The 16,517-nt window shown below is 38.1% G+C and overlaps 1 protein-coding gene across 24 annotated transcripts in view; it reads right to left on the bottom strand.

Moving 5' to 3' along the window:
• The window catches only part of FHOD3 (formin homology 2 domain containing 3), a 351,512-nt gene that overhangs the window by 75,221 nt on the left and 259,774 nt on the right, over nucleotides 1-16,517 (bottom strand). For 12 of the 24 annotated variants that reach the window (XM_085538048.1, XM_085538051.1, XM_085538050.1 and 9 more), the window contains one exon: nucleotides 11,590-11,715. The exons of 2 other annotated variants lie outside the window; for them this stretch is intronic. In XM_085538048.1, coding sequence (XP_085394174.1) covers nucleotides 11,590-11,715 — 126 coding nt within the window. Of the gene's footprint in view, nucleotides 1-11,589; nucleotides 11,716-14,029; nucleotides 14,408-16,517 lie in introns of all 24 variants that reach the window. 10 more of the 24 variants (XM_015854309.3, XM_085538039.1, XM_085538045.1 and 7 more) reach the window with 1 other exon arrangement.

Below are 16,517 nucleotides of genomic sequence, written 5' to 3'. Positions count from 1 at the left end.
CCTGATTTTAGACACTATGATGAGCTTAAGAATGGCTACATCACCCAGTTTATAGAGTACAAATAAAGTACCTGTAAGTACTCTTCAGCATATTTCAATTGCAATATTCTCTACTCTAAAACTTTGGTGTTCTTAAACCTGAAATGGGTTTTTGAAATTTAGAAGGAAAAAAAAAACCAACAAAAAACCTTGAACGCTTTTCAAGCACTTTCCAAGTATCTTATGCAATAATGTTAAAAACAGTTGTGTTATAAGCAATTGAAATTTCTGTACACAGAAGAACAGAAGTAAAAGAAGATCTCAGAATTGCCTATCAACAATTTTAATGCTCTCTTAAGATAGAGGCCCACTTTTTCTTTACACACTGTCAAATTCAGTTATTATCATTTTCTTGCTACATCTGATGCAAAGGTAAAATTAGTAGTGTAGGAACATATCAATTAAATACCCAGGGACTGAACAGCTAGTTATAATAATCGCTAAGCGTCTTCAAAATAGCTATAACAAAATTAGTTGAAATGCAGCTGAGGGAGAATTACCCATGTTCTTTTCTTCATCCAAGGCAGCGTATAGTCTTTTCCATCCATTCCTGAAAAGTGTTTTTCTTCCCCTGATGGATGTATCATATCCAGCCATTTCAGTGCTTAACTATCCTTACCAATAAAAAGTTTTTTTTTTTCTTTTTTTTTCTTTTTTTTCCCCCCCCTTTTCTATTATTTATATATTCATTTATTTATCTGGTCATTGAGCCTGTCTCGTTCTTGTTCTATCTACAAATGAACAAAAAGAACAACTTACCACCACAGGCCTTGTGGATAAAGATGAATTAGTTTGAAATGTAACTTTCCCTGCAGTTCTCTTACCATAACTTAGGACTGGATGCACCACAGCAGGTTACTATAATGAAGAGGTCTAAATGTAACCACTAGCAATGCACATCAAACTTTTGGCTGTTGTTCAGAAGGCTGTTAAAATGCATGGCCATGGAAATGACTAGCCAATAATACGTGAGTTTTTTTCATCACAAATGGCAGCCTCTACAATAAGGCCTTCTCAGATATGAAATTGATTTTTCCTTTGAGATGAAACAGCTCCAGGCAGTAAATGTACTTTAAAAAGCTACATTTATAAATTCTTATAGTTTGGTCTGGACACAGTTGTATTTTTTATTTTATTTTTTTTTAAATTTCCTTCTTTATTTTTTTAATCTTTTATTTTATTTTATTTTATTTTTTTTTTACCGTAACTTCTGCTTTGGATAAGGGAGGGATTCCTCTCACACATCTTTTCCCCAAAGCAATGGTATTGGTACCACCAACCTTTCACATGGCAAGAGAGCTCCCTCAGAGAGATCATGTTTCCCTTTCTGCCTCTTAGACAGGAAAGACCTATATAGTAGAGGATATGTTCATACAGATGTAAACGTATCCACACTGATTGAATTAAACTGATAAAATCAAACAGACATAACTCATGTAGAGCAGTTTCTGTGCACTGTTGTAACAAGAGTTTGGTAATGAAGGGATTAAAGAAATGTATATTACCTTTTTTGAAAAGAGAATGAATGAACTCTGCATGGAGGATGGGTAAGATCATTTCCTTTTTTGATTTACATGCCTTCAGTGCACAGTGTAGGCCTTTTGTGTAAGGGCACTGGTTTGCCAGTGAAAATAGGTGTAGAAGAAGACAAAAACATTAATGCAAACTTATTTCCAAGTGCCTATGTCTGTGAGAGCAGCAACGTCACAGAACATAGTCATTTCAGCCCAACTGGCAGCAGGGTAGCATGAACATAATTTCAGTAATTTCACTAAATGGAATTTCAATATGTTCTATTCACCAGCATAAACATTACATAAGAGGTATAAAACTTGATATTCTGTAAGTCTACTTTCTGGCACTTGTCCAGAGCTATAGTATCAATGCTGGATCATGCTCAAAACCATAAAAATCTACAATATTCTTCAGCACAAAGAAAGAGGGGAAAAAATCCTCCAAACCCCAACAGTCAAGTACGTGTGGTGATTTTTTCCTTGAACTTACTTCAAATTGACTTTAAATTTTGAACTTTTAGTGCATTCTGCAAGAGAAAATTCTCAGCAGGAATACTGACATTATCGAAAAATCACTGTCATAAGATTGAGTATATCATCAGAGTATGCTCTAGGAAGTGGAAAACTGGATGCCATCTAGATAAGAACAGGAAAAGATGGCAAGAAGAGGGTTCTTATCAAGTGTATGCTTATCACAGAATCACAGAATTGTAGGGGTTGGAAGGGACCTCTAGATATCATCGAGTCCAACCCCCCTGCCAAAGCAGGCTCCCTACACCACGTTGCACAGGTAGGCATCCTGGCGGGTCTTGAATATCTCCAGAGAAGGAGACTCCACCACCTCTCTGGGCAGCCTGTTCCAGTGCTCCGTCACCCTCACTGTAAAGAAGTTCTTCCGCACATTCGTGCAGAACTTCCTATGCTGTACTTTCATCCCATTACCCCTAGTCCTATCCCCACGCACAACTGAAAAGAGACCAGCCTCACCACTATAGCTTCCACACCTCAGGTATTTATAAACCTGGATCAAGTTCCCTCTCAGCCTTATTTTTTCAAGGCTAAACAGACCCAGTTCTCTAAGTCTCTCCTCATAGGGGAGATGCTCCAGGCCCCTTAGCATCTTAGTGGCCCTCTGCTGGACTCTTTCCAAGAGATCCCTGTCTTTTTTGTACTGGGGAGCCCAGTATGTGTGTTCCAGGTATTTAACTTGCCACCCCATTCCATCCTTAAGTCTGCAATCTCCATTTACAGTCAAAGGAAGTTCACAGAATCACACAGAATCACAGAATTACCCGGGTTGGAAGGGACCTCAAGGATCATGTAGTTCCAACCCCCCTGCCTAGCAGGGCCACCAAACATACACATTTACTAGATCAGGTTGCCCAGGGCCCTGTCCAACCTGGTCTTGAACACCTCCAAGGACGGGGCATCCACAACCTCCCTGGGCAGCCTGTTCCAGGACCTAACCACACTTCTAGTAAAGAACTTTCCCCTAACATCCAACCTAAATCTTCCCTCCTTCAACTTAAAACCATTTCCCCTAGTCCTGCTATTATCAGCCCTTTCGAAGAGTTTACTCCCCTCCTGGGAATAAGTTCCCTTCAGGTACTGAAAGGCTGCAATGAGGTCACCCCGCAACCTTCTCTTCTCCAGGCTGAACAAACCCAACTCCCTCAGCCTGTCCTCATAGGGGAGGTGCTCCAGCCCCCTGATCATCTTTGTGGCCCTCCTCTGGACCCTTTCCAAAATCTCCATATCTTTTTTGTACTGAGGGCTCCACACCTGGACACAGTACACCAGATGGGGCCTCACAAGAGCAGAGTAGAGAGGGACGATCACCTCCCTATCCCTGCTGACCACCCCTCTCCTGATGGAGCCCAGGATCCCATTTGCTTTCCAGGCTGCCAGAGCGCACTGCTGGCTCATGTTAAGTTTCTCATCTATCAGGACCCCTAGGTCTTTTTCAGCCGAGCTGCTCTCAAGGACAACTCCTCCCAGCCTGTACAGGTGCCTGGGGTTCTTCCGGCCCAAGTGAAGTAAAGTTGACTTGATAAAACATGAAGGAAAATTAACTGAAGGGTGGGGTGATTCTGAGAAACACACAGTGATTGTAGCCTCCACAGCACCTAGCAGGTTGAAAATCTTCAGCAGTGACTAAGTTCATTGGGGCTCTTCAGTAAATACAAATTCTGCTGTATTAGCTATAACAGTTTATTGCAAGAAATGGTTGAAATGAACAGATGAAGTTGTGAGAATGTTCTGTTGAAATAAAAGAGAACACACAGGAATATAGCCAGTTCACTCCTTTTGTGGCACTGACTTCTTGAAATACAGTCAGGATTTGAGTTTCCAGTCACTTTTAGAAAGCAACAGTCAATGAAACAACACTGACTGAGCTGAGTTAGTGCCTGCTTAGTGGTTAGATCCTGCACTGTCCAGCCCACTCAACTGTATCCTTTCCCCTGCCTGAAGACCACACCTCACACCAAATGCTGTTTATTTGTGTCATGAAATTCAATGAACTCACAGCTTCACTGCTATCAAACACTGAAACTGAACTGGTATTCAGATGCATCAATCCTCTTTAAAATGTTAGCTGCAAACGAGCAGATTATATAAACTTAACTGGGTATAAACTAAAACTGGAAGAAACAGGCATTAATTCTGGGTTTTACAAGGCTGTAGAACACAAGTGATAAGATGCACTCCTCAAGCATTCTAAGCAATTTGAAAAGGGATTTGAGTATGTGTGGTTGGTCTGTAAAATCTATTTTTTTTATTTTTTTTTTCTATCCCTATAGCAATAATGGTTAAAGTAAACACTCTCTTTCAGTAACCTCATAGTTGAGTGGCAAATGGAAGAGGGATCGCACAAATGAGCTTGTAGGAATGCTTGGGATAAGCCTTTCCATAATTTTGATGTTTTGATGCCGTCTGCAGGGCGATGACAACTCTGGGCTTCAAGAAGGCACAAGTCTTAATGCTCTAGGCTGCATTTTAAAAATAGGTAAGTAAAGGTTGAAAAGAAAGAAAGAAAGAAAAGATCACTGAATTGAAGGTGGTTAAGAGATTTTAGAAGAAAATAATACTTGAATACTCAGTGAAAGCATAATAGAGTGATAACCCAGAAAATTGAGTTATAGTTAATATTTGCCAGCATTTTAACATTGGTGTCATATGTTACAAAATGGTGATATCAGCCACTGGTTCAGCTCCACAAACATATCCAGAAAGATCCTTACTGTGAAAACTATTTTTAGTCTTGAAGAGAACTTAAGGGTACTAAGAATGGATCGCTAATATAAAAATACTAAGAAAGCTTTGTTCTGCCTGCTGCTAAAATCAGCAAAAGCTAAACAAGATGAGCTATCACAGTCTTGAGAAAACATTCTGAAAGATCATATTAGAGTCCAGGGATCTGTGAATATAGCTCCATACCTTACCATTTTAAAACTGGAACAACAACAAAAAAAATAGAAATAATAGGTGACAAAATACACACAGGGTTGAGGATACAAAGCAAAAACACTGTCTGCCAGCAAAAACTCTTGAATAAAAATTCAGCTCATCTTACCTCACTGCTGCAGTTATCTTAATAGTAAAATAGCCATCATTACAAAAAAAGAAAGCTCATTGGGATATCTAATCAGTTTCTTACAATACTCCATCACAGACAGTATGTTGTAAAAGGGACCTGAATTATTATAATTTTGTTGAAAAACAAAGACAGCATTTCTGTTTTACTCTAAGCCACTCTGTTATAATGAAATTGCATTTATCAGCTTAAAATATTCTTCATTAAACTTGGAAAGAATCTTCTGTGCTTGTCTCTGTTGATTGAATTTCTAAAATTTACAAAATGGAAGTCATTTGTACAGCAAGAACATCAAAAACAAAAGCTTATTTTAGGAGCTAAAAAATAATCAATTGAAATATGAGGGGAAATCCCCTTAGGTTGTGAGGTTAATATTCAGGATTTTCTTTAATATAACAAGGGTAAGAATCATTAATAAATTTAATAAGCAAACACTAATTACCCACTCTTCCAGAGTGCTCCTACTCCAGCAGTCATGGAAAGGCTGCAAAGAGGGGACAGTAAGCAGTTCCTGCTCAACGAAGGCTTCAAGTAACTCTAAGTGCCTCTTGGCTTTAACAAAATAAATCTGCTTTCCAGCTTAGAAAGGGACCAAAGAGTAGACAAAGCTGCCAAGAGCCATATTGCTTTTCACAGTTAAAGAAAATCTCCTTGTGTTATGTCTCTCTACGTGACACGGCAAATTCAAAAGTGTGTTGATATAAGATTTTGCAAACAGACTAAACATTACTTGAAGAAACTTTACAAAACTCCTCTCAAAAAATAAACAAAAATTTGAGAGATAAAACTACTGACTAATGCTTCCTTTGAGGAAGAAACTTGAGAATGACCAAAAGAAGAACCAATTAACATTGGACTTTTAACTGGCCTGAAGGGCTCCATAAAATGAAGCTATAACAGAGCATCTCTGTGCAGAGTCATAGCAATGCCCCAGGACCTTTTGCACATGTAGAACTCCTGCAGACTGACATTTACAGTTTTTAAATCCTGTTTCTGTCTTTGTGCAACACAGTGGCCAATCTGTAGCTCCTTACTGCCCTTTGATTCACAAATCATGTGGAAGTGACTTGCAAAGCCACCCTCCTGACAGAGGCTAAAGTATGTGTTTACCTAAATACCAGTACTGCTGGTATTTGCGATTGACCGCATCCTCCATGTGCACTGTGTGTTCAGCCACTAATGCTTATATTTTAGCCTGAGGCTGTAAATTGTCTCATGTTTTTTGTTTAAATCTATGCTGCTGCCATATAACAAGGCATGCAAAGCTGCAATCAAGAATACTGCTTACACAGTAGTTCAATGAGCAGCTAGGCCAGTGTAAGCCATCATTCCTTCCCAAATTGTAAATCATCCAGTAATTCCTAGGGTTGCTTTTCCTAGTAAAATTTTAGTAATAAAGTTGAGGCTTTTGCCCTGGGCAAGTATTATCAACTAGCAGGCTATCCCTTCCTCATTATGTTATTCAGAGTGAAAGATGTGCTTGGCATTTACCACAAGAGAAAATAGCCACAGTCTCTGGTCTAGAAGTCCAGAAGTACATACTAAGGCACACAGAAGATGGTAGAAGCAGCAAGAAAATAAAGCCAAGGAAAGAGAAGGAGGGCAGCAATCTTACAGAGTGTACACTGGGTTTTATTTCGTACATTTCTTGCTTTTCTTCAGTGTTTCACAGCTGGAGTAAAGTAAATCCAGAGTGCAGTTTAGTGATAGATAGCTAATTGAAAAAAAAAAAAAAACAAAAAAGAAAAAGAAAAAAAAAAAGAAAAAAAGGGAGAGAACCTGCCAAGAAGCTTCATCCAGCAACACTTCCCTGATGAAGTCAATTACAACATCTGATTTTAGAATTTTAGTAGAAAATCTACATGAAAAGCTGTTTACCATTCTCAAGCATTTCTGCTTTGTTTTTAAGAGACACAAATCTGAAAAACCATCAGATTGCCAGAAAATCACTTTCAAGCATCTGGAGAGGAAACAAAATTCTAAAGAAAAGTATTTATAGACTTGTGCTGAAATTCTTGCTCAAGCTTCCAGTACGATATTTAACATATCTTTATGATCAGTGGAGGAAAAAATAATCTATTATCCAGCCATGCTAACCTCCGTGTCTCCGTGCACCTTGAGTAGAAATAAATGCCTTAAGAATAAACTGGGAGGTACATTACCTCTAAAAGATCTATAAAAACATTGAGCTGAGTCAGTGTTCAAGGTTCATTAAAAAAGCCTAAGCTAACCTACTGCTGTAGATCATAATGCATGCAAGAGAGAAGTTAAGGGATATGAAGCCTTTCTTCTTTCTTAAGTCTGTTTTCCATTAATCTGGAAATGCTGGAGAGTGCATCAAACTGGAATAATCTGCAAGTGTCCTAGCAGTGTTTTACCAAGCTTGTACCATCAGAGGAATATCACAGTGATCAGTCAGAGCTGAAGAGTAAGTCTGCACCAACTGGCCAAGGGGATTCAGAAGTCAAGTTTTGCAAATTGAACTTTCTGGCATTTGAATGATCAGATAACAGCAAGAGAATGGAGTCTGTGAGCTCCTGTTCCTAGCACACAGTGCTAGGTTGGCTAATTGTGTAACTATGTGACTACCAAGCCCTGTGTGAACTGTCTCCTGGCAAATGCTTCAGAGTAAACTTACCTTGGCAAACACAGCAGCAGAAAACAAAATATATTTTACTGGCAATGAAAAGCTGATGTCAAAGTCAGGCTCTCTTGCCACATAAGTTAGATCCTTTCAGGGTCTTCTCTATATACTATACTACTATAGCTACTTCAACAACGCATACACCTCAACATCAGAAACACAGTGCGAGGTGCTACCAAGCTTTGCAAACAGCTGTTCCAAGATTTCAGTGAATCTAGAAAACCGCAGACTGAGGCTGCAGTTTTCAATTTCAGTGGCCATATTAGATTCAAAATCTGAGAAAGCAATCTTCGGCTAAACTTAAGTATCACAGATGTGAAGATAAGGCAAGAAAATACAGAATAGTCTTGCACCAAACACCTTCTTCCCCTAGACAAGAAGGTAATTCATCAGATGTACAGAAAAATGCTTCTCTCATTGATGTGCTTCAACAATGTCTGGCTATTCTCCTTTGTTAGCAAAATTTATGAAGCCATGAAGTTGAAACTGAGATATTTTTTTTTTCCTTTGGGACTGGAGGACAGAGTTAATTGGTGTTTTAAGTCATGAGGACAGGGAGCAGTATATTTCTGGAGCAAAGCAGCCTTTAGCAGTTAGAAACAGGAGGACTGGGCTATACTGGTATGCATTAGGAACAACTTTCATACGCAGAGAGATATGAGAGAATCAATAACATTTCTTTCTTAATAAAAGGCCAAGCTGAAAGGGCCCTACAATTTGCCCTTCTTCAGCAGGATTCCCATGGCTGCAATATGCACTTCAGAAACACAGCTCTCCACAGGAGATCCAGAGAAATGAAAAAGAAGAACAGTACTGCAAGAAGTTGGCAAAAGGCTGCAGCTGAATTTAGAAACCAAGAAACAGTCAAGTAAGCCTTTTCTTCTGCTGTACAATCAAAAATACATACATTATGTGTATTTCAAAGAACAAAATCTGGTTACTTTTGCACTGAATCATGCTGCTCTTCTGGATTTCTTATGGTTCTTAGCCAAACAGGGTTTTAAAAGTATGAATGTAAAAATGTAAACCACTCTGCTGCTTTCCACCTAAGTTGTCATAAGTAAAATGCAACTGAGGTTTGGGAAGGCCTGTCAGGACAATTGGATGGGGAATGAATCATTCTGCAGGGCACTGCTTTATGTGCTGCTGCCTCTTTCTTCCTCTTCCTTTTGGAGGTCAGATAAACAGTACCAGGAGCTACCTCTGAAGCCCGCCCCTGCGTAAGTAAAGATAGGGGTCTTTCTGCAGAGTCCTTGGATAACTGCAATCCTAAACTGAAAACAGAAAACTCGCCGTGCAGGTAACCACAGATAAGCAACTTCTTATCAACTATTTCTCTCTCTTCATCTTTTAACTTTTTTTTTTTTTTTTTTTCTTTTTCCCTGTACAAATTTTTGTCATATTCGAAGGCAAATACCATTGGCAGAAATCTGTGAAAGCTTTCACAATATTTTCCACCTAGTACTTAGTGATGAGCAGCATGTTATGCACTACACAGTTTACTCACTGGAAAATGCTATCTGTGGACCTATGCACAGGCACTTCCGCAACTCATATGTTTCAGGAAAGTGAAATGAAAGCAGACAACTGCCCTTCAAAATAGTTGTGTCATTAGAGTTTGCTGAACTCTATGTCTGGAGTGGCAGCATAGGAAAAAATAATGTGTCTTGATGCAAAAAAAATGGCATCCAAATCTGTATATTTCATTATCTTTCAAGAAAAACTGCATCTATTCTTCCAGGAACATGCAGCTGTGGCATGTGGCATTTTTCACACTTCTCAGAGACTCATAAACAAAACGCATCAAATACAAGCATGTGGAAAGACTGATGAGATCAACTACCATAAACAGTAAGCATCAAATTTAAACAAGAAGAAAGAGATTTTATCAGGTGAGGTGAAAAATGGTAAATGTAACCTGAAGGAAAGACACAGATGCAACTCCAGCAACATGTAAAAGTGATTTGTTGAAGGCAGAGTGTTTGCCAGTTTCAGAGAGAAGCAGAACGAGGTGCAATGGCTAGAAGATGCTGCTAGACAAAACTTCCTCCAAAACATGAAATATTTTCCTAGCATGATGATAAATACTGGAATGCTTTCCAGAAGGAGTCACAAACTGTCTCTTTAGTGCTAGTGAAGGTATGGGGACTTTCACTTAGCTTCTGGGAGGCACACTGCGGGTTGGAACAGATGATCATGTAGCTCCCCTCTGGCTCGCCTATCTATGAATTTGTGAATTTTACAGCTTCATCCTGTGGGGCCAAGGCATTTTGGCTCCCAGCCAACAACACACTTACGTTGAAATGAAAGCTCGCCTCCTTTGCTGGATTGGAGCCAGAATAGTTGACCTCTTGCAGGACAGTCCTAACAGTCTTCAGCTATCTCAATATATGACCACTTGGCTTTCTTTCCTTTAGTAGCAACCAGAAGCTCTAAAATGGAAAGGGTGTAGAAAACTAAACCTTCAGAGGTTGTGGGATATCTTTAATTCTTGCTTATCTTACATTTATTTTGCCAGGGTAAAAGTGGGTGAAAATGCTGCTATGGAGTTTTTTATTATGGTGTCACTCAGCAATGATTTAACTCAGATCAGGAAAGACAAATCAAGGCAAGTTATTTGTGGAAGAAGAGCAAATGAAAAATGAAGCCTTTCTCCAGGGAAAAACTTAATGTAATTACTCACTTGAAAAAAAAGATTAAATCAGTACCTCATGGGCAGAAATATATACATGCTGAAAGCCTAACTTGAACTGTTCTGGATAGTAGCCTCAAAAGGATGTGAGGCAATTGGTAGGTTCAAACATAAATGCATACACGCAGAAGAACACACATATATATTTCTATACACATAAATATTCCAAAACAGCTAATAAAAATTAATTAGAATGTAGACAAAGAATATTGAAAAAACAACCTCCATTTCAAACACAGAGGAGGGAGATGGAATTTATTTGAATTAAAGGCCAATTTGGAACAAACAATATGAAACCCGCCTGGTCTAACTGGAAATTAGTAGTCTGCCTTGACAGCATGTGTAATTAAAAATTTTTACCCTTCATTCTTAAACTCAGCATGACATCCTCTGAAGCTGTCACTTACTTTCAGGTTGTAACAGTCAGTTCATTTCTGGTGGTCCAAATTTCTTGCCAAGAAGACTTTACTTTTCATGTATTCATAATATTTTCCTATCCTTTTTCTTCCTGAAGTATATTACATAACTCAAAATAGTATTTCAACTGTTAAAAATACCTTGGTTTTGTTGTTGTTGTTGGGTTTTAGTTATTTTTTCCTATGTGAGAGGATTACTGGTATGTTAACTTGAGCTTTCTTTACCTACAGAAAGATAGTTTTGCCCTTAACAAAATACAGTGAGATAGATCATGTGTATTCAAGGAAGGACAAGTTAAGGCCTAGGAAACTCTGAGCTAAGTACATTCCTGTGATTTTACACTTTATGATGTGAAATGATCTGTCTGAATTGAATTTAAAAAATAAAAATAAACAAAATGTGCTTTAATTCACCTTCTTGATACACAGGATAGCATACACGTGAGAAAAATCCATTTTATCCAATTGAGTGAAAGAAGTAGAATTAGGATGGAAATACATCCAGTCTTTAACATTAGTTGAGCAAATGACTTGAGAATGAGCAGGAAATGAACATGTTGAGATTTTTGTACATTCTTTTTTCAATATTAAGGAAGATCTGTCTCTAAGATATTTTGAAACAGACCACAGTTATCTCCTCTGTACTCTGTATAAAGTAATTGTGTCAAAATGGTGATGAAATTACAAACCTGTCAGACTTGGACTCCTGAGGTGGTGAGAGAGTTGTCCCATAACGAGAAGTGGGTGTTGTAGGAGCACTCAAACCAGAGTAAGGTCGTGGAGAAGAGTAGGAGTTGCTGCCATAGCTATTGTATCTGAAGAAGTAAGAAGAAGTGTAGTACAAAGGGAGAGAAAAAAAATCCATCAGCAAGCAGACATAGAATAGTCAATCCTCTTGCCTAGAGGCTGGCAATGATACCATACCCCAGATCTATGTACCTTCTGAAAATATTGTTCTAACCTCAGCTTCAAAATATGTACCTATCATTTCACATTAACATAGACTATGTCACAGAAATACTTAATTCAAATACTAAAGTATTGTTATGAAAAATAATTACAGACCAGAACGATCCTCTAAAGTGACTATTCTGAGCCAAAATACTCAAATTACTGCTCAGTTACTCAAATTTACTAGCTGTTTTGGGTGCTTTTTGGGACTCCCAGAAGTCCATGTTGACAATAGCAATTCCTAGGGAAATTAACACAAACAACAGCATTCCTGAGTATCCTCTGAACAGGGACATATACAATTTGTGAACACTTGTGTTATAAATATAAAGCATTCACATCCTTTCCAATTAAAGCAGGCAGCATTTTCTTTCCCTCCCCCATCTTAAGTCATAGTTTATGTGCCGTGTCTTACAATGTCTGTAAAAAATCATCACCATGGTTAAAGTTACACGTATCTGGAAGAATGGCTTTAGGAATTTCTACCAGCGATTCCCTCTTAAAAAAAAAAAAAAAAGAAAAGAAAAAAGAGAGAGAGAAACAACCACACATAACCACTTGATTTCATTGCGAGTTTGCTGATCAAAGAGAAATTTATTCCAGGGATCTTGGAATGGCCACCTCCCCAGAGTCTCTTTTTTCAGTGTTTTCAACCTGCTCCTGTACTAAGCAGGAACGGCAGTTGTGTTGCTTTTATGTGCTGTACTTAAACAGCATTTCTTGGAGGCACAGAGATTCCTGCTTTGTAAAATTGATAACATTTCTTTCTACACAAATTACCATTTTCCCCTTTGGAAAGCATTCGATGCATGGTAGGGTGAAATATTTCACAAGGTCAACTGATTCAAAACTTGGTTCAGAAGTAGCACCATCATTTTCTTCATTACAATTCAAAATGTATAATAGATCCCCTTTTACATTATCCTTTCTGAGCTGCTTCTTCTACAGTGCACATCAGCGCTCAGTAATTTCTATTAAATCAGCAACATTATTTGAAAATACTGTTTGTTTTCCTTCAGCTCCATTTAATAAACACATCTAGTCATGCAAAATTTCAATTCCTTAGGGTACAATTGCCAAGGCCCATGTTAAAAACAAAATGCATTTAATTTAGCGTTTTTTAATAATGCAACGGGTAGTGCTTTAGAGAATATGCTCCTCTTTTTTTTTTTTTTTTTTTTTTTTTTTTCGATAGCACAGTTTTATGTTCTAGAATACAAATCCCAGACACCATGCTGCAAGTCTAGGAAGTGCAGAGTTGTTTGGAGAAAAAATGCTGCTATGAGTATTTCTATGCTACAAAAGGAATTTTGCTGAACAGGAATTCATGGAAATCCTGCCCTAGAAGAAAACCAAGTACAGAAACAACCCTGGTGGAGGGCTGTGCAGCTATGTAGGATAGAATTGTCCTGTAGGTGCAGACCTCACACAGGTCTTCTCTCCAGTATACTCAACTCACAAAACATCCTGCCTGTGGCCATACTGCATAAGAAAGCAAAGCTCAGTTGTCCCAAGAGAATCTCAGAGCTTACTCACTATGTTCTAAACAGTAACAGAAAGCTTCACTTCAGTTTTAGTCATATGCTACAAGACCTTCTTATCAATTATTGCATTTACTTTTCTTCTGCTTTGCCACTTAAAAAAGCTGATACAGCACAGAATCCTTTTTCAGACCAAGGAATTTCAATTTGTGCAACAGTAACTCTCACTAAATAGGAGATAACTTGCTTTCCTGTGCAACCCACTACAGGGAAGTTGCTTTAGCAGGGAGGTTGGATTAGATATCTCCAGAGGTCCCTTCCAACCCCTACAATTCTGAGATGTAATTCCAAGGACTGATCCAATCACTCTCAGTTTTATATCTTGAAAGCTCCATTAATTTTCATCAAATCATGCCTGCAAATTAAATTGTTTTAAATGAGAGCAAAATGATGCTCTTTTATGTGATCTCCCAGATCACATGTTATTTATCTACTGCTGCCCAGAGGAGGCTGGGAACTAGATGAGATGAAAGCAATAGAAGCAAGGGAAGAATATCAATCAAATCGAAACACAGGCTTACATGCCTAAAACTAATACAGTATGTTCTGGAAATAATACAACATTATTACCACTATAAAACTCTTGAAAGGTGTTATTCATTCATCTAAAAATTCATGTCAGCTGTATAAAATCTACCTGTTTTCCCTCATCACCTCTGCTTCCTTTTCTTTCACAGATGCGGGAGACTCTTCAAAGTCATATGAGAAGAGGTGAAAAGGAGTATGTGGTACATAAGGCAATTTCTCTACCGTTGGAGAAGCCTTTGGAGTAATGGATGCTGATGAATTTTGGGAAGAGCTTAGCAAAGCTGCTGCGGGTGAGGATGGTGGTGAAAGAATAGAATTATGATGAGAGAGAAATGAATCAGGCACAAAAGAGGTGCTGCTAGAAGAGCTCTTTGCTCTAGTGCAGGGGAGAGGCCTCTCAGCTTGAGAAATGGCACCGGAGGTGGCTGAAGAATCACAACACTGTGAAAAGTTTTCTTTCACAGCTTCCTGTGCACCTGGGACCCCACTGCAGGAGGAAAATATTGTAGGAAGGGGAAGGATGGGAAGAGAAGGGAAACAGAGAAAAGAGAGATAAACAAATCATATCACTTGGAAGAAAAAGTTAAGAAGTCTAGGAGTGTCAGGCAAAAAATAACCCCTTCCTAATTGTAGATAATCATATTTTCATTTTATTTTATTTTTTCTCCCAGAAGTAATGAAACAGATCTTTGTATCTTCTTGGGATTGGAAATACATAGGCATGGAAGCGACTCAGACTAAATGACTTAGTTCAGAGACTTCTGAACAAATTTTCATAACCATTTTCTGAATAATTTTCAAGCAATTCAAATTAGGTTGCAAATGTAGTCAGAGTAGCACAAAGCAGTGTCATCATGCCAGATGATCTGTTGCACTGAGTATAGACACTCAGACACAATCTGCATGACCACCTCTTGAAGGACAGGTATCTGATTATCATTCCTCCTAGGGAATGGATATTTTTTACCAAAAACCCCATAAAAATCCTTTATCCATCAAAGAGAAAAAATAAAACAAAACAAAACCAAATCAGCATTTATCTGAGCGTTAGCATCCCAGTCAATTGCTGTGTTTGTGTTAGAGACCTGCACTGTGTGAACAGAAAACATATCTGCTTTGCTTTGGTGAAGGTAGGTGTTGGTGAGTGACAGAAGTAGCAAGGCAGGTGAAAAGCCATGGGATACACACTCCCGGACATCTGTTATCCTGAGCATCTCCAGCTGTGCAGGGATTTGGGCTGGATCACTCAGCAAGTGGCTGATTAACTCTTCTTGAGACCACCTCTGCAATACACCTACATGCATGCAAGGCACAGACCTTATCTGAGGCTTGGCAAAGAATACGCAGCAACAACAAAAATAATATGTGCTATATGCGCTAGAATATTATGAAGTTAATTAAGTATATAACAAGTAATTGTTCTCACAACTGAAACACAGTAGGCAGTCTGGAAGCCTTGATCTATTTCACCAGCTGTGCATGACAGGAATCCCTGAAGCTAGGTTTTTCCTACTTTTTCTGACAGGATTTAAAACAAATGGCAAGGATTCAGATCTTTTTTATTTTTTTTTAAGCCAAATCAGTAGTGGTGAAGGGAGGTATTTAAAAAGTCATGGGACTATCACCCAGTTATCTCAAATTGACTATTATTTCAAATGAACAAAGTCTGAAGCACACATTATGTTCTTTACATGGCTCTTGCACTCAACATTTTTACACAGCGTTTTATTATTTTCATGTGATTTACTAATAACTGGTGTCTTAGCTTTGACTTTTAAGAATAGGATTTGAGGAAATTATCACTTAATTTTGAAATTTCAGGCAGCCATTGGCTACATTTGCAGACTGGAAGATATTAATAACAACAGTACAGTATTTTCTTTGGAATTTGCACATTAAACAGTTTCCTTTCTTCCTTCCGTGCTGTATAGCGTCTGCATGAATGTGGTTTATTTAAAAAAAAAAAAATCCAATCTCATTTCCCGAGTTGCAAAGCCAAACAACTTAACCTAAATCAAATGGCTGTCTGGAAGAAAAAAACATATTTTCTTTCTTCCAGTTTATTAGGATAAAGTTGCCAGATTCCAAATCCATATATACTTCAGAAATAAGTGGAAAATTTTACATGAGAATATTGTTTTGATAAGTGTTTTGTTTATAGCCATATATACAGAGGTGGGCGTGTATGAATAAAATGATATATACCTATCAGCTTTGCCTCTAAGTAGTTCTTTCCTATTTAAAAATGTGCAAAGTTGATATAAATCACAGGCAGCATTTTAACAAAGTCTATCTATCTATCTTCTTCCCATCTACATATGTTGATAATAAGGCTACATCGTGAATATATGGAAGAAATCTTAAGAAGTCAAGCAATACCCAAGCAATATACAACAATGCTCTGCATTGTTTCAGCACTGTTCTAACTAAAAGATAAACTTACACCATGCTTAGAAATTATGCTATCAGCTAAATCTTCTTATGATTTGTGACTGGTACTCATTTGGTAATAAAAAGAGGGAATGCAAACAGCTCTCAGTGCCCCGACTAAACCTATTTACTTTACTTTAGTTGCATTCAGTGACAAAGCTTTTGAA

The sequence above is a fragment of the Coturnix japonica genome, chromosome 2 (genome assembly GCF_054131305.1).
Source record: "Coturnix japonica strain WE chromosome 2, WE-NBRP24, whole genome shotgun sequence".
Classification (NCBI taxonomy): domain Eukaryota; kingdom Metazoa; phylum Chordata; class Aves; order Galliformes; family Phasianidae; genus Coturnix; species Coturnix japonica.
This window is presented reverse-complemented; position numbering and strand designations above follow the sequence as displayed.